This window comes from Melopsittacus undulatus, chromosome 3 (assembly GCF_012275295.1).
Source record: "Melopsittacus undulatus isolate bMelUnd1 chromosome 3, bMelUnd1.mat.Z, whole genome shotgun sequence".
NCBI classification, from domain to species: domain Eukaryota; kingdom Metazoa; phylum Chordata; class Aves; order Psittaciformes; family Psittaculidae; genus Melopsittacus; species Melopsittacus undulatus.
Window position 1 is genome coordinate 39,564,736 of NC_047529.1, and position 19,240 is coordinate 39,583,975.

A 19,240-nucleotide genomic window follows, 5' to 3' on the forward strand; every position below is an offset into this window, starting at 1 on the left:
CCCTCCTGCCATGGGCAGGGACACCTTCCACCAGACCAGATTGCTCAAAGCCCCGTCCAACCTGGCCTTGAACACTTCCAGGGATGGAGCATCCACAGCTTCTCTGGGTAACCTGTTCCAGTGCCTCACTACTCTTGCCATTATAACCGTTACCAAGCCAAAGAAGCAGCTTGAGCTCCTTCTTAAGAAAATTTGATGTTGCATATATCATACTCACACCACCCAATTTCAGGCATGGCCCATAGCTGGCTATATGCAAAGAGTGATGTCCCCTAGGCTATGGCCAGTATAGGCTCACAGCCTCTACTGGAAGATGAAACAATGCAAAGAGTTCACCTGTGATGATGTCAATAACAATGCATGGAACACAGTGAAGGTGCCCCTGCTTTTCTGCCTGAGCTTCCTCAAACTTCAAAGACAAGCACGTCCTTGGTCTCCTACAGAATTTAGTGTCTCTATGTCAGGTGCACACCAGGGGTTGTGCAAGTACAGAAAAAATAAACATCTACAGAGCTAGAAAATGTCCAGATTTAAAAATATGATCTCCTTGAACTCGGAACAAATAGGAGAGAAATCAAATCCAACATTAAAAAAAAAAGAAAAGCAAACACATGTAAATAACTAAAGGCAACTCAAAGATCTAACAGGCTACAGTGAGCCAGACACAAAAGGCATCTAAAGAAAGTAGAAAAGAATAAACAATATAGAAGTAGTATTTTATGTGTACTCTCAACACTTTTATTTCTGTACCCTGACATGCCAAAAGATGACAGTATAATTTCTAGCATTTCAAATCACTCAGATACACTCCTATCAGTCCAGAATCAGATGTATCTTCTTAATGATACTCAACTGTGGCCTTTTGCATATATAGTGAATGACTTTTCTGTATTTAAAATTCAAATGAGAACATACATAATGAATCATTTACAGAAATAAAGGAACAAGCTATCACAAATATATCATGGTGCATAGAAAAACTCCCAGTTTTTCATGCCCCATAATATTTGAGTCTTAAAGCAAGGACAGTTCCTTGAAGTCTACAAACCCTTTTCTTTAGCTTACAGAAAATGAAAGAAATAAATCAAACTCAAGATACAGAAACCTGCTAGACTGGTATCACCTGTCAGAGCTTTGTTGCAACTCTTACCAAAACATATTCTTTCTTAGACTTTATTTCTGGTGTCAGGAATCTCTTCTATATTTGCCTGCAATATTCCCACCATACTTTCAGTCCCACACATACAATCTATTCAAAAGACACAAAATGTATTTTCTTTCCTAATCAGATTCCTTGATAAAATGCAACAAGAAATCTGCACAAATAGCTTAGCAAAATTTAATTAGGCATGCTGAATGGAAAAGCATAACATATGCTTCTATGCTGGCTAATGCATTATGAAGGGTCATTTGATGTTGTATTTCATGGTATAAGGTGATAATTTATATGTGATAGAAAGGAATTGTCTCCTCAATCATATTAGCTTTTTCAATTATCTAGGAATATTATTTGCCCCTATTTCTCCACTCATAATTTTCTAAAACACTGAATACTGTTTCCAGAGCCAGGAAATAACACTGGATGAATTAATAATTCGGTATACTATGACAACTTGTGGATTTCAGTGCTGTATTATAGTCTACAAATAGCATAAACAAAACATGAAAATTTGCCTTTATTGCTATATAATACAAGCAAATTTTATAGTTGCGATGTGGAGAAGACCAGTTTGGAAACAACAGTCCGTAAAAAAGTAAAATGGTCTATGATCCGTCATAAACCCTTTTTCACTCAAGCCCATATGAAAAAATATAAGTTTACATGAAAGGGTTTACTGTTGCATTCTTAAGCTATACAGGTAAAATCCTTTGAGCTATTTATGGTCCTAGACTGTCCCCTTCATGAATAGGTTGCCAGGTACATTTGAAATATATTTATTTATATGTACTAGGCCAAAACTCCATAAAATTCTCATGTTGAATGGCTTCTCTTTTACTACACTTCGTGAACTTTCAGAAATTTATTTAGAAACTATTCTAGCAATTCTTAATACTCATACACTTTAATGCAACTAATGTAATAATTTCATTTAATCATGAATTTGTATTAGAATTATTGTATCTGAATATGCGTCTATCGACAATAATACATAATGTATATTTGGTAGGCCAAGTAGTTACCCTACGTGAGCCTCATTTAAAAACACCATAATTGCTGAGTTCATTCTCACATTACTTTACATTTCATGCAGAATATACAACACCAATGTTTCACCTAAATACTTCAAAATAACAAGCCAACAGTGTTATAAGTGTTAATCCATTGAATGTGGGTACCACCACAAAGTTAAAAGCATTGCCAGCAGCTGTGCACAAGTGGTATTTGGAGCACCACAGATTCCTCACAATATGTGTGATGCATTAGGCAATTTTGTGGGTACCCTTCCAACGGCACCAATGTTTTCGGTTCCATTACCAAACAAAATTAGAAATAGGATAGGAACATGTGTTAATGAGAAATTGTAATTTTACTTTAATTTTACTTTTTTATTTTAATTTTTATTTTCCCTATAGATGATGTGCAACTTGAAGGAGATTTCATGTGCTTTCAGTGTACTATGCATATAGGTAATGAGTGGAGTGCCCCACCTGCCTCTCCAATATGGAGAGATCTGCAGATCTCTGTATTTTCATTACAACTCATAGAACAATTCAAATTATAAAGAACAGCTAGGCTGGCATTTAGGGTAGCTAGTTTTGTATTCATAAGAAAAGATTTTGGACTGTGTATCTAACTATAAAGTACCACAGGAGGAGTCCTATGTTCTCCAGTTGTAGGAATATAACAAATATGTAAAAAAACACATGCAGGTGGATGAAATTAATAAAATTCCCATTCACACAAGACATAAAAGATGAATGAATAGTTCTTCCCTAAAATCCTGAAAAAAGTAGATTCTTAGGAGAAGAGTTCTGCTATAGCAGTTGCCTCTCTTGTTTCTAGAACCTGAAACAGAATCGGCTTCCTCAAAGTGAAATAGGAACTTGAATATTCTCACTCCCTCAGCAGCTGTGGGATCAGGAACAGCCAGTATCCATCTCAAGTACTTCCAGCTCCCCAGGAGTCAGGTGTGGAGCCACAGTTAGCTACATAGGTCAGTGAGGACAGTGAGATGCAACCCATGTATCTAGAAGATGTAGATGTCCAAAGAGAGAATAGCTGTCTTATGGAGGTGGCTGACATGGGCTACCCAGAGGGCTTAAGAGAGTAACTTGCATTAGAGAGCTACTGGAAGAATCTCTCTCCCCAAGTACATACCATGATGTTCAGAACAAAGAGTTCGCAAGTGAGAACTTACCCATCTGTTTGTGTGGTAGGGCTGGCCAGTAGACGTAGGACAAGCTGACCACTCAGAACCGCGATAGTGCAAAAGTCATGATAAGAAATTTCTCCCCCCAGAAATACCTGGTGCACATAATAAGCATTATCCATCTACACTAATAATCAAATCTGTATACAATCTAGTTAGCAGTGTGAGACACCACTTTATTCCCTGTGACAGTTGCCTGCACCATGGGGCATGAAAGCAAATCTACAGACTCATCACTTTGCTGTGCTTATGTAATAAAAAAGAGGAAAGAGAAAATGGCAGAAAACAGACAAAACTAAACCTAGCTATTTCCAGAACAGGAACTGTAAAAGATGGAGGCTCGTATGATCCTTGTAACGAATTTTCTGGTATCTGTATCATCAAAGGGACAAAAAGACCAAATGAATTATTTTGATCCAGAGGTTCAATATCACATGGTTTATTTCTATGGACTTTTTAGCACCAGGATTGAGCCTCCTACTTAAAACTAGGTAACAAAGAAAAAGTTTCCTATGTTTCATTATGTGACGACTGAGATTCATTTCTGTGAAGCATGTTTTAGCAATTGCAGCTAAATCTTTGAAAGAACAAACTAAAATATTAATTCTGTTTGCAACAGTTGACACTAACAGTTTGGCCTTGAAACAGCAAAACAGAATTAATAATTTATTTTCAAACTGTTCAGGAGCACACATTTGCTACAGCAATTTAAAGAAATGTGAATCATTCTTTTTGGACTTACATATTCACCTATGGATCAAGTCTCTTAATAGCCAGAGACTCAATATAATACCAGTGTTACGCTAAAGTTGAGAGTTATCTGCATGGTTAATTATATTTTTAATTAAGGAAGTAAGGCTTGCTGGCTATTCCCTACATCTCCCTAACCCATAAAACAGACCTCTGGAGGAGGATTAGCAACATAATACAGAGGAAACATTCTTTTTCTTTCCCTCTCATGCCAGATAAAAAAAAAAAACATTTGGTAACAGACTTCTTTAATATAACAGGAGATGAAGTGGGACTTGTAGATGGACAGAGAAACAGAAGTGTTTACTTATTATTTCTTCCCCACTTCTGAAAGTGACTCTTAAGTGAATTCTTAAAAGTTTATAAATAACCCTTAAATCATTCACCTGCTGGAGCACCAAAGAACAAACACATAACATGCAGCCAATGACTTTCACAAGTATTTGCAATCACAGAATGGACAGATTTGCATGTAAAGCCTAAATTCAGCAAAGCACTTGCACATCCATAAACTAAAAAAATCCCAACCATGTTCCTATGTCTTCTAAACACCATTTGTGAGATTAGGGTCTGAGTTTAACTGCCAGGGTTACTTTTAAAGACTTGGTTTCAAACAAACTTCTCAATAGCATGAAAGGCAAAAGATGACGGAAGATATGAAATCAGGGTAAGGCTTTGTCTGCATATTTTAACTGCTAAACACTACCTCTCCCACCTCCTCCCCAAACTCTGTAAAAATAAAAAGTCCTTCCTTTTTGGATTATTAATGGAGTAGATCTGATTTAAGACACTGGAATATCCAACTTCATAAACAGGTAAAATATAGTACCAGTTCAAAAAAGGGAAAAGAACCTGAAAGCCTCAAGAACAACCATAGCTGTCCTTAGGAGTGGGGTGTATTCTACAGGGATAACAGATCGCTCATGCTTTAATGATCCTGGAAAGGAGCTGTTGTCAGTCAGAGAATATGTAAAATTAGTATTTCTCTTTTTCAGGGAAGATGAAAGAAAGGTGGGGTTTTTTTGTAATATATGGCTATAATCTCAATTTAAATCTGTATGGATTTCCTTACAGCTGTTATTGAGAAGCCACAAATTACTGCAGATTGCATAACAACTGTACCACAATGAAGTTATAGCTCTAATGTTATATTGATGTTGGGTAGACAAATGAAAAAGGAATGCTACATTACAACAGTAATCAATCAGAAAAATAATCCAGAGACTAATCAATGTCTCTGAATAAGAGAACATTAATCCCTGATGGAGATGTAACAAACAAAATAATATCTAGCTTAGATATCTAACTACTCACCATCTTCTCCTATTACGTTTACTGTGAAATCGAATTTCAGAGGGCTCCAAAGAGCTGTTGCTCCAAGTCTGATTTTTTTCATTATTCTATTTAATTGTGTGCACTGTAATTTAATTTACTGTAGTGCTGCCTCCATTGTGGCAATGCAAAATTCCTTGTAACAGTAACCCATTAAAGTATATTAAAAGTATTTATCATGATCCTCAAGAGTACAGATAACATAACACACGGAAACCTGGGATTTAACGTAATTGCTACAAATAATTTGAAGCAGTTCTTTTTGCATTTATCTATATGTAAAACAGCAAGAACAATAATCATAAAACAAAACTCAGCAAGATCAGACCTGATCTTTATGAAGCCACATGTAGATAAATAAAATACTTTGGAATATAAATCACTGTTCTGAAAAGTATAGAAGAGAAAAAACAGCAGTGTGAAAACATCTATAGTATCTCAAATTGCTGTAAGCCATTGAGTTCATTTACTTCTATTTTCCCTGTATCTTTTTTTTAATCTTCCTCACTCTCACGCATGAATGTGCTGCCATTTCCTGATGTTATTTTTTCTGGGGGGGGGGAAAGTTACTGCCTGCTCCAAGGGCACTGATGTTAGTGTCAGGACTTACACTGAGCATGCTGTTCAGGTTTGCAAGTCATGTGCAGGAGAAGGGGATCTCAAAGTTGTCTGTATGGTCTCAGAACCAAATGTTATTTGATGAGGTAAGATGTCATAGTTCCCCTGTGGACAGTGGCAGCAAATGAACGGCACCACAAAGCACCAAATAATTCTCTGGCTGATGAAATCTGAATGGCCTGGAATAAAATAGAGTTTGGCACAGACCTGGATGTCAAACTCACACTTTTGGGTGTCAAGTTGGCACCATTAAAGACAGAGGGAGATGGCAGCTGAGTTACTTGTCAGCTTGTTTCTAATGCATAATACATGTGTACACAGCTTTGCTCACTTTGCTGGAGCGTTTAGAAAACCTTACAATATTCCACAAACAAAAGTTTCAAACTATTTCCAGGTCAAAAATGGACTAAACACAAGTTGGCAAAACAAAATGCATTTAATCTTCTACTACTTAAAGTAATACATATTTTTCTTCACTAAGGGCCATCTTTAGCCTTCTCACATTCCTCTCTGCAACTTACGCACTTTGCCTCCTTTATCAGAAAAGAAAGAATAAATCTGAAGCACTATTTCAACATTTTGCCCCTTGGAAGTAGTCTAATTTAAGAAGAAAGAGAAGAATGTGTCCTGCCTTTAAAAAAAACCCACAGTATAAGTCTTACAAATATCACACCAGTGCTAAGGAATACATAAGTCTGTTTTAACATCAGATATGAGGGAGACAAAGACTTTTAATATCACTACTGTGCTGAATCAGTAATAAAAGAGGGATTTTTCAGAATCTGTTTGAGGTCTGATTTAATTCTTTTGTGAGGGCAATCTAATTTTCTTAACTATCAGACTTAGAGTATGAAATCTTTAACACAGAGTTAAATTGCCCTTTTGGTTATTCCAGATTGAAAATGCCATCGTGGAAGTACCATGTCACTCCAAGAATCCAGTTAGCAGGAAATACTTAAAGTGCTATATCTGGTGTAATATCTGAAACCATGCTAACATATCATTCTTCAGACTGTGCCCTTAGTCAAACAACTGATACAAAAATATCTGGATGTGGCATTTGAATTTCATTTGCTCAGTCTGCAAAACACTAAGAGCGATCTATTCCTCTCACTGGTCATCAGCAAAACTGCCACTGGTTTCTCCACTCCATTTCTGGGATACTAAGAGCATTACAGGAGATCTTACAGATTTCTGGAGGGGTCAAAGGAGATAATTCCAACAATTTTCAAATTTTATTTAAATTACAAACATTTTAAGAACTTCAATGGGTGCCCCACATTCCTGATTGTTTTGATCTTTGCATGTATCCAACCTAGGGATTTTAATTTTTCATCAGTAATTGATACAGGTCAAGGTTAGAAAGATACAGAAATTCCAATTTTTCTGCCATCTTTCCAATTTAAAATAAAAACTTGTGTTCCAATTTTCCAAGAGTATGCAGAAACAGGTCTTCTTATATAATATGATATATTTTCATAAAAAAAACAACATATCAGCAAGGTCAGAGGCTTCAGTTCCATTTCCTTTAATGAGCACATAAGCTTGCATAAATTATTAGTATTTATAGCTATTTCCAAGAAATCATGGGTGAATAAGTTACAGAATCAATGAGGCAGACTGTTTCCAATATTTACAGCCCCAAATTTATAGTCCAAAATTTGTCTGTGAGACACAAAAAGGACATTTTTTTTTTGTTTGTTTTTTTTATTTGTTCAATTTAAGAATTTCTCTCCTGGGGAATATTCACTGAATGAACCGCCAGCATAGCGGTCTTCACTAAGGTCTTTTTGTTACTGTTGCCTCAGGGAGGGACTGGCTGAGAGATGGTTGGGAGATAAATACGGTGCTTCTGTGACCCAGCAATTCCAGATGGCTAATTCTTGACTTATGGTTGGCCAGATCTTGCACCAGTGAAAACATGCTGAGGAACAACAGCTACCTCGTGACCTGTGTCTCTTTTCGGCAGGAGGGTGGGGGTGGGGTGGGGGGGAGGGAGGGGGGTAAAGGGGTTGGGGGGGTTGGCACTGCATGCAGGTAGGGTATCTAATTATACAGAAATAAGGTGCATTAAACAGGGCTCTACCTATAATATTGCAATACTTGTTTTCATAAGTAACATGTAGAAGCCTGCTGACATGAATTTGATGTCTTCACTCACAACCGAAGAATTTAATAAAGGTGCAACTAAAAAATATCCAGCTGCCATGAAGGTAGGAATTAGTTGCTTACTGAGAGACTGGTATAACGGGCTGTTTGGAATTGATGCTTTTTCTTTACCAGCTGCGTGAAACTCAGACTGGAAACATCACATCATCCCCATTTAGGACATGGAATGGTCTGGAGGCTTATTCAAGTATGTCTCAAGAAGAGAGTAAGTTTTAAACCAAAGTGAAAGGAACACTGTTGAATAATTAGGTGATAATCGGAGAGTAATGCTACTTCAGTTATATTCATCTTAAAATGCAAGTAGTGTCAGCTACTGGGAATTTCCTACCAATATGTAACAGCATTTATTAAATGACTTATGAAATTATCTTGAAACTCTGGAAGTGATTATGTATCTTTTGGGGATAGAAGAATTTAATGTTAAATACTAAAGGAATTTTAAATTGTTGATGGAAGACAGACATCCCTAGCCACTGTGTAGAACATATCATAAGGAACGGGCTAATACAGAATGACTTACACTCAGACACGAATTACAGCTATGTATCACATACATCCTTCTCCTTGTCTCTCTCACTCCACACATATACATACAGATAGAATGCTTTTAAAAAGCTTTCCTCAAGGTTGACTCCTTTAAGCAAGGTCAGAGTAGACAAGCCATCCAGCCAAAACAAAGGAGACCTGTTCTTAACCCGAGAGGTAATAGGGAAAAGACAGAGAACTGCAGCAAGATGAGCTATGTACTTAAATGGGCTCTAAAACTCAAGACAGGGAAGTCAGAGAAACCATCTTAAATCTCTGACATAAATATGACAAACCACCTTTGGAAGGAAAAATCCATACAGCAAGGAAACAAGTAAACTTGACAGAAACTGAAACAAACGTACTTTCCCAAAATTTTATAGCACAAGCTGAAACAGCTAGGGGTTACTGTGTTGCAGATCATTGGAAACTCCATATATTGAAGGATAACAGAAATTGATCTTTCTAGCCAGTGTCCAAACCCAAAGTTACTGGTCAGTGGTATTAAGGAGATGCCTGTTAACACTGATGAGCTTTCTGATAGATAAGAGACTATCTATCAGAAGGCACCTACTGATTATGCATGATACTGATATATGCAGACAAGACCATCTGAATATCAGGAGGGGAAGAATTTGTCCCACTAGGGCAAGTAAACTGTATCTTAGATCAATGACCTTATATTTTTGAGTTTGTTCCCACCAGCAAGCCAGACAGAGAGGTAACCAATAGAAGCTGCAAAAATTACCAAACCAGAAGTTGCTCCTGACAGGAATGTGGCACTAACAAGTGATTCAGGGAAAGACTTTCCATAGAGTACAGAAGATAGACTCTTCTTTTAATCTGTGCCTCCAACAGGATTAAGTTTTCTCTGTATTAGGAGAAAGTATGTTTGAATTTTTTTCAGGTAAAACCTAGCTCTGGAGTTTGAAAGCCATGAGTTCTGCTGACATCCTTACTTAAAGGAAAAACTGAGAGAATGGAGATTACAATCCTTTTGCGAATGATCCTTTAAAGATTTCAGTTTCAAAATACAGGATGCTCTGCTTTCTGTTTGTTTCCTTCTGCTTTCATTTTAATTTGTTGCTGGTTGCTGTAGTCCTTACAGCCTCACAGCAGTAAGCATTAAGATGCTGCAGAGATCTAGGAAGGGAAAAAATGTGCTGGAGCAGCAGCAGTGCACTGCTGTAACTTCTGCTCCTATCTTGAAGGCATGCTGAGGGCCTAATCCTGCCCTGCGTCTTAAAGCCATTTGTGGGACAAAATGACTGTAAGTCCTAAGGTGCTGTAACTGTAGAGATAAAAATTCAAAGCCAATAATACTTTGATAACACAGCAAAGGAAAATCTAGCAGATAAAGATTAAACGGGTGAGCACCAATTAGTGGTTTAGAACTAGCTACTGATTCTTCTAGATGTGAGCCAGTTTTCTAAACCGAGTGTCACATATTGCTCTATTTTTCCCTTAGAGATTTTACAGCTAAAGATGATAAAGCAGTACTTCAATGAAATGGCAACATCTTACATAAGAAAGAAACATTTTCAGGGATTTTGCATAATGTCCATATCAAACTTCCCTGCAGGCTGAAAGTAAACCTACAGGTTCTGTTTCTTAAAAAAATTAAAATTGACATTTTAATAGAAATTCTCAGATTTGTATCTCCAACTACAAGAGCTGAAATCTTATGACAAGACACTGGGATTAACTAACATAGCTACAAGCTAGAGCCAGCAACCTCATCCACATGAGTCAAGAGAACCAGTGTAAAGCCCGGTGCAACAAACCACTAGGCAGGTTATTTATTGTACAAAAACAGTCAATTCATTACACTTGTAATGAGATTTCTACTGTCACTTCAGATTGTTTACCTTTACAATCACCTCCCATACAGTTTGGAAAAAGAAGAAAAAGAAATGGAGAAGAATCAAAAGCCAAGCAACTAAACATGACTATGTAAAATCTCATGGCTACCTGTTCTGAAGAATCTGTTGCTACAGGAATGACAACTGTTAGTGGCAACATGTTAGCCAGCAAGACAGTGACAGTTCAACCTGTTCTAATGACTCACTGGAAAGTGGCAGTGCTCTTAAGTGGGCACAACACTAGGTAGTCATGACTTTGCTCAACATGTTGAACAGTATCTTCTCTATGAAACAAAGATAAATGGGAGTTATTAGGCTAATAAATATTTGAAACGATAGCTACAGTTCTGCATGCCAAATCAAAAAGAAGTATCTAAAAGCCAGCTTCTTCTGTTGTGTCTACTGAAGTGTTCATGTCTGATGCTGCAGTTACACTCGGGCACCTCTTCAGCAACTTCTGACACAACTTTCTGTGGCACATATACAAGCTCTTTGCTATTTTGTGCATAACTGGAGTTGTTCATAATATTAAGTAAGTTGCATTGCCTTTTCAAATTCATATATCCTGTTCCCATACTGTAGGTACAACGGATATTCAAAACTCTCAAGTCACACTTAGCAAGTATCCCCTGAAGCTCTGAAGAGGAATAGCGTAAATTCTTTAGTCTCTGAAATTTACCCACACATTTCTTTTTACAAAGATAAGGAAATTCTGAAAAGGAGATATACCTCCCTTGACCAGGGTCTGCTTCCCAGAACTGGAAACTGTCCCTCCATATGCCAGAATTACAGAATATGGTCCAACTGGATCACTGTAGAGCCAAGCATTTGCCTACTGTCATTTTGGCACTAAAAAACCCAAATCAGAGGATCAGTCCTTTTCAAACATTATGTATTTACAGATTTAGGGCACAAATGTATTTAGTATTTTCCAGCAGAAATTCTGTTTCTGCTGTTCTGATATAGCCCAGCATCCAGCTGCGCTGGGCTGCTGGGAAAACCACACGTGCCTGCAGTCTGCCTACGGACAATAATGGTTCATGGTATAATATAGATAGCTTTAAGAAAACTCTAGCTTACAGAAAGAAATTACACAGATGTACCTTGAAAATTCCTCCAGAAGGAAGACTAATCTGCCAATATATATAATCTGATTTCTTGTACCATAGGAAACAACCTCAAGCCTCCAGACTTAGTAATTTGTATTTAAATTTAAATCAGTAAAGAAAAAAAAATACTGCATAAATTGGATTTTTAAGCTTGATTTATGGTAAGAAAACTCTTCTAGACAGAGCAAGTTGTATTTTTCTTAGCAATGTAGCAATTCGTGCTACTATTTATGCTCACATTCAAATATATATAAGTTTTACCAGTAGCACAACCTAGAACATCCTCTCTGAAATGCTAATGGTAACTATAACCATCCCATGATCACTCTCAGCCCCTTTTGCTTGGAACGCGTAACAGTGATGAACACGGATCAGATAATTTCTATTTCTCACTGGAATTACACAGGGATTTTGTTTTCCTGTAAGCCAGCAATGTCTAAATTGGATTAAGATAACAGTTGCTTATGAGGCCTCCTCCACAGAAGTTGCTTTCATCATTACTGTATAAATGCTATTTTACTCTAGAACTTAATTTTTTACATGATTCCCATGAGTTTCCATGAAGTTCATACTTCACTTGAGATTAAAGGATTAAACACTCTATGAACAGGAGAAAAAATACCTTGAATTTTGTTTTTGGTGACATATTCATGGTGATGGTATGCTGGCACTGTTCGTTATGATCAGATGAAATTCAAATCAAATGATAAGAAAAGTGATGAACCTCAAAATCAGAGGACTTAAGTCTATTATTTAGGTGTGTTTAAGCATCATCAGCTGGTAACAAGTCCTTCACACTCCCCTGTCTGAGCAATTGCTACTCTTGGCAGTAATAATCTGAGTGGGTGGCTGAGAATGGAGCTTGCAGATGCAGTACTGATGCAAATTACATCTACTTAGCAGCACATGCACTCATTCATCCAGGGAGTCATTTTTTATCACTCCAGGAATAAGCCAAAAGTCATAAAATATTTTACTTGTCAATACCTAAAAATAAAATCTGCAGTGTATTCGACATTTATTATCATAAAATATAGTGTTAAACAGGCAACTGAGGTGTCAGTATGCCAAATGTCATAAAGAAAGCTCTGAAAAAAACAGAATACATTCCATGTGCCTAATTTATCTGGTTTGTGAAGTGTTGGGTTTTTTTCAGTGTTATGCTTAGAGACCTCATAATGCATGTGTGACTGCTTATATGCACCACCAAGATCAAATAATGCCAATCATAAAATCCTGATTAGTCTTTCCTTTATTCTGGCATATTATTGCTTTCATTATTTTAGCTACTGAGATGAATGACAAAGGTAACAGAAAGGGAAGCAGAGTAAGGCACAACGTTTACTAAAGACAATATACAGTTCAGCAAAATTAGCAGTCATTATTTCTGTGTTAACCATAATAATGCTCTTCTACAGACTGTAAAGTAAGACACTGCAATCCAATCACTACTTGTTCACTGGGTCAGACACATGTGAGGCTGCCTTACTTACAAACACTTACCTTAGGGTCATTGACCATACAGTGATTTCAAACACATTTATTTTATCTCTAGTGAATTTTTACACACTTTTAAACAGAACATTCACCTTGTTATAATTTTTTTAGAATTATGCCCTGAATAATTCCATCTTTTTTTTTTAAGTCCCACAGCAATAATGTATATGGGCTATACTTTCCCAGGAGAAACAGACTTCTCTCAGAACAAATTAACTTTAAGCTGGTTTCTATTTTAGGCAACTTATATAAGTAAGCCTGCTAATACAGTAACTGCGGAGGTCTACAATTATATGGGAAGCAAGTATTGCACAGCAATATTTAAGCAACTGATGTAACCTGAAGAAAACAAACTAGCCTTGTAGTCAGTCTATTAATTGGGTCTATTAATTGAGCTATTAATAAGTATACAGACAATCTAAATGTAACAGCTAAAGCACAAGTATTTTGACACTAATTGCAACCAGAATCCAGACACAGTACCTTGGCTTTATCCCTCATGGATCCTTTCCCGAGGATGGACATTTTTGCACCTGTTTCTTCTTGTAACCTCTTCAGGGAGTTCCCTCTTGGTCCAAGCAATTTCCCAACAAAATTGAACTAGAAAGCAAATAATAAAACTATTTCAGACCAAGAGGTATGCTTTCAAAAACTTCATAACATTTTGTAAGCAGTCTGCTTAAAGCTCATATAGTTCTGAGCCTGATTCATTGGGGTACAAGTCTGGAGAACCAATGTATCCTCTCTAGTGCGAAAGGCAGTAAAAGCATTCATGGTTTATTTGAGCCCCAGGAGGCTTCTCTCTAGGACAAAAAGGGCCAGTGGCTGTTCAGGTTTAGCAAACTGCTAAGATCTTTGCTTAGCAAACAATATCGGTAAACCCCACAGAATATATACATTGTTTCCTGAGTTATCCAGCTTTATTGGCAAAGTAATATATTCTGCAAAGTTAGAGCTTTAGATGGATTTTTAGGAATTGATGTTTTGCACATTGATTTTAAAATAAGTGCATCATCTTCAAATAACTGTTTTGCCAGCAACAGAACAACACAAACAGATCACTGTAGATATTCCAGGCTATTTTCTGAGCAGATTTTAAAGAACACTGAGCTTTGTCTGCCATGCTGCTAATATTCTTGAACACAGAACAGTTCATGTAACACATACAACAGTGGTTTTTTTTTGCATATGAAGAGAACAGATGTCTACATGAAAATCAGAAGACAGGACAATAGATAAATAAATAGTCAATGTTATGTCAACACAAACTAGAAAAAGGGAGGAGTCTATTAAGTTACAGTCATTTGTTCATTCTGAAATTAAAGGGTATCTTCAATTTATTATTTTTCATGCTTCACAAACTCTTTTAAAAACACTACATTGTCTGTAGAAGTTGACTGGGGTCTATCAGCACTTGCTTAGGATGTTTCTAAATTATGTTCAGATCTGAACAGACAGCACCCTGGCCTGGCTTTCAACAAAGAATAAGCTTAGCCAAGGAAAAAGATGTGTAATTGTATCAGCATTTCTTTTTTTTTTTTTATTTCAAAGACAGAGAACATGACAATAAGAAACAGCAAACAAGAATACGTTGTCAAAAAAATACCTGAATGTCTAAAAACGTGTTATAACACACCTTGTTTTGCAGTACATATTCTGAAAATAGAAAAAAAAGGCAAATACTCTTGCACCCGTTTTAGCCAGTAAGAATGTACCAACACAAATGCATCACCCATGTTCACAACACCCTAACTAAGCATCAAGCCAGATACCACAGAACTCAAGCTGGCTTTCAGTCCACTGTCTTAATTACAAATCTCTTGTAACTTCCTTCAAATACCGGTTAAACCATCAAAGAAAATAATATGATTTAAAGATGATGCCCCATCATGGCATCAAAAGTCCCATGTCTTGAAACTGTAGTTATGCTTCTTCCAGAGACATGGGGCTTAGCAGCTGTTGGCTTCAAACTGCTTATTTAATTTCATAGGACAATAAACCAAACAGTGAAGAAGAAATAGCAAGGACTGAGTCTCGATTTAATACTAGACCTTGGACTAAGTCTACTGATAGAAATAAGATTTCAAAAATTACACATTTTCTATATGTGAAGATTTATTAGAGAAGGCCGAGAAAACAGCACAGCTTTTGTTCCCCTTATGTGCAGAATGGCTGTTCAGAAGTTACAACGCCAAACATTTTGTGCCCCTTACACATCACCAGTCAGAGAACCATCTACAGCTGTATCCTTTCAGCAGCATCTCTTACTATTAAGAACAGCTACCCTTGAATGCTGAAAGAGCTATACTGCTATGGTAAGTTTGGAGAAGACTATGAGAAGGCCAGCCAAAGCTTGACTTCATTTGTTCTCCAAATGGAATAAAACTATTAAAATACACTCTATGAAGATTTATGCTGACCATTTACATTTCAGCACTTCATAAACCGTCTAATAATTACCTTGACATATTGCTGCAAAGGAGAGGTATGGCCAGCATAATCTATGTACTAAGTGGATTTTAATCACTTCACAGGAAATAAGTGGCTAGGGATTTTAACTCTATTGATTATGTAGCAGACAGACACAATTCATCCACCTTCAAAAAAAACCCACATATCAGGAAGCAAGCAGTTATTTACAACTGAATAACTGAATTGCTTTTAATTTGTTTTTTTCTAAAGTTGCAGAAAAGCCAGTGCACTATATCAGACATTCAACTATTGTGCTATTATCAGTCTTCCTAACATCAGTCTAGGGCCATTGGCTATCCTTTGCACCAGTCTACAATCACAAAGTCTGAAAGTACTGGTACAGTAACTCAGACTCAATAATTTAAGAAAAAATAAATCCTTTATGTCCACATACAGGTGAAAACAGCACACAAGAGAAAGTTTAACTGAACAGCATAAATTGTAACAAATTTGGAACAACTTTATTCCCCTTACTTATTTTATAAAGGTATGCTAGACAAGAACTTAAACAAAACCAATTTTAATACTTGAAATCTATGGTTCCAGTTACAGCCACATGGATAGCTTCCAGTCATGTTAGGAGAGGACAGATGAGAAATTATGACATATAGAAGAGAGAGCATTAATAGAAAGCTTTCATTTCTGGGGAGAACACAGACTCACTACTTGAAAAATGTGGCCACTGTTGTCATACTAGCTGTTTTTATGGGTGGCTCAACTTTTCAGTCCCGTTTGTGAATGTCAGCTAAGCTTTGTGTGTCTTGTAAAAACCCTTCCTGGTTTATGGCAAAGATTTTGCACGTTATTTTCTTAGATTTCTTTGTTATCATTTTGTCTTGAGGAGACAGATGCATGTATTCAGGGGAAAATGATCAGGTGATAGCAGAGGATGTTTTACTTAAGTGCACATGATGCTCTGTATGTCAACAGCTACACAGTAAACTTTCTCCTGTGCAGAACAAAACATTACAGAGAATACAGCTCTTTCAAGAGCCCACAGCCAGTATCCCCAACATCTTCCCCAACCAATATACATGCAGTTTTTCACCAGGTTCATCTGCATCTCAATTACCTCCACACTCCACTGTGAGCAAGCAATCAGACTGTAAGATGCCCAGAGCCAAAACTTTGGATTCTCAGTCTCCATAAAAGTTTTTGTTCATAAAACTTTTTTAATACTCATATGGAAATAGCAAAAATGTTACTATGCATTTGATACGCAGAAATTATTTTTTCCCAAAACTGTGCTGCTCCCATTTGTCTGCAAAGCTTTATACTTACACATGGAGAGCACTTACTGACAGTGTGAGACATTCTGCTTGAGTCTACATGCTAAGACTGAATAATTAAAACCAAAGATTAGATACCCAACAAGCATATAGAAAATGGAGAATTCTTAAGAACTAATTACAAGAAATTTCTTACCAAAAAATTACCTATGTTAGTAAAAAGCTTAGGGCTATGCTTCATGCATAAATAAATATATAATCACAGCTTTGCTCATCTCCAAACCCCCTTGCACTAAAACATACTGCACATCAATACACCTCACTTGCTTCTGGCTAAGACACTGAGAACCCCTGAAACCAGGTGTTGTCAAGCTGGATCACAGCACATGCAATCTGTCTCCTAGTGTCAGCATTTATTATGTCAATAAACCATGGTTTCTATGAAATGCCAAAGATTAATTATAACCTGGGCTATAAAGGAAATATGTATAATAACTAGTTCTTAAAATATATTCTGCAAGCTATATATAATATTGTGATAGTCTTAAGTGTACTGCACTTAAGTACTTCAGCACTTCAAGAAGATTGCCATATATTTATCCTCATTGTCATGCTTAAACTTACCTTCTTTAATATGGACACATCAAGTGTCGTTCTCAGAAGCCATAACATCAGCAGAATTACAACAGAATTTAAATTAAACACACACACACATTTGTAAGTTGTTATTTATAAAACATCTGATTTATATAATGTTGCAAACTCAAGGGAAAGTTTCTTCACTATATAGCACATTAAAGCAAATTGGCTAGGAGATGAGCACACCAGGAGTTTGAATTTTGAAGCGGGCATCAAAGGCAAATAGACATGGCTCCACTATTGTGTCTGTGTTTTATAAATGGTAGGGAAAAGAAAGGTAGTGACCTTGCGCTGTAGAGGATCCGCAGCTACTACTAGTATATGTAAATGTCCTTGGCTCCCAGCACTGGAGCCCCTTCAGTGGGGAGGAGCCCACCCCGAGAGCCTCAAATGGGGCTAATGAAGCTAGCTAATGGAGCTAGGCTGATAGAAGCTGCTGACTTTGATCACTCCTTCATTTTTTTAATGCTGAGAACTGCAATCATCCATTGATCTTTACCTCAGTTGTATACACAGGACTCACTTTATTCTCATGATGTGATGAACTGTCTTTTGAATAAATCAGACAGCCATACAGTGGGTTTTGAGAGACTCACCATACCAACAGGCTGGCATTCCTACTCTGCTTATGCATGCCAAGGAATACTGTGAAATTCCTGAAAGCTGGGACATGAGCTGCAACGTCCAGCAGGGTGACAAGGTGGCTGCAGGGGGCTCCCTGAACCCAGCAGCAGCCTCTGGCTGAGAGCTGTCACAAGCACTCGGGACACCATCCTGTCAGCCCAGCACTTGGCACCACCAGAAGTACATCAGAAGTTACTCCATCATATATCAGCTTTGGGTACTCCCCATAAAACCTATCTTATTTAAAACCACAAAAATCTTTAAGCCCATCACACTTCTGCACATGGGGGCAAGAATGCTAGTATGCAGCTAAACAAAGAATCATATAATTTGCTCTGTTGCAACATAAAGCTCTAACCTGCAGTTGTTTTAAGACTAAAAGCTCCATTTAATGTTAGTAAGGATTTTGACTACCTCAGGGCAGCATACCATAGGTATAACAAACCTAACATGCAGACTGCATCATTAACATTCAAGCCTCAAACTAAACAAAATGATTGATAGAAAATGTGTGTTTACATTTAGAAGAATATTTGTTTCCCTGTTTGATGTAGCCCTAATACATCCCTATTAGAACTGCAACATTTCTTATTTAATAAACACTATTTTAATAGAAGTTTACCAGCAGAAACAAAGAATATGCTTGACATTCAGAAGAACTATTTGTGCCAGTGACTGTTTCACAGATCAGTGTTCAGAACGGTAATAAAACCTAGATAAATAAGGCGTGGGGCAGACAAATGTTTCCAGCTGTAAAATAAAGCAGCACAAAACCCTGAACCACAAGAACAGATTACTTTCTTTCAGAAAAAGCAAAACAGAAATAGCATGGGCTTGGCAACACGGAATTGGTGTGTTATTTCTTTGTGCATGCTGCTCACCATTGCTGTCAGCTCCTTTGTGGGGAGACAAAGTGTCTTTCCATTTTCGGAGCCACTTATCTTCACAAAACCCCTTCCTTATTCATGGGGAAGAAAATAACATCTCTCTAAGTTCAGCCCTGTGCTAAAGAAAAGGGGAGGAGGCAAAGATATTCACTCCTG

The 19,240-nt window shown here is 37.1% G+C and overlaps 1 protein-coding gene across 1 annotated transcript in view; it reads right to left on the bottom strand.

Moving 5' to 3' along the window:
• Positions 1-19,240, bottom strand: part of KHDRBS2 (KH RNA binding domain containing, signal transduction associated 2) — a 328,648-nt gene that overhangs the window by 196,578 nt on the left and 112,830 nt on the right. Inside the window, exon 3 of the mRNA XM_005153183.3 lies at positions 13,717-13,833. Within this exon, the coding sequence (XP_005153240.2) occupies positions 13,717-13,833 (117 nt within the window). The remainder of the gene's footprint in view (positions 1-13,716; positions 13,834-19,240) is intronic.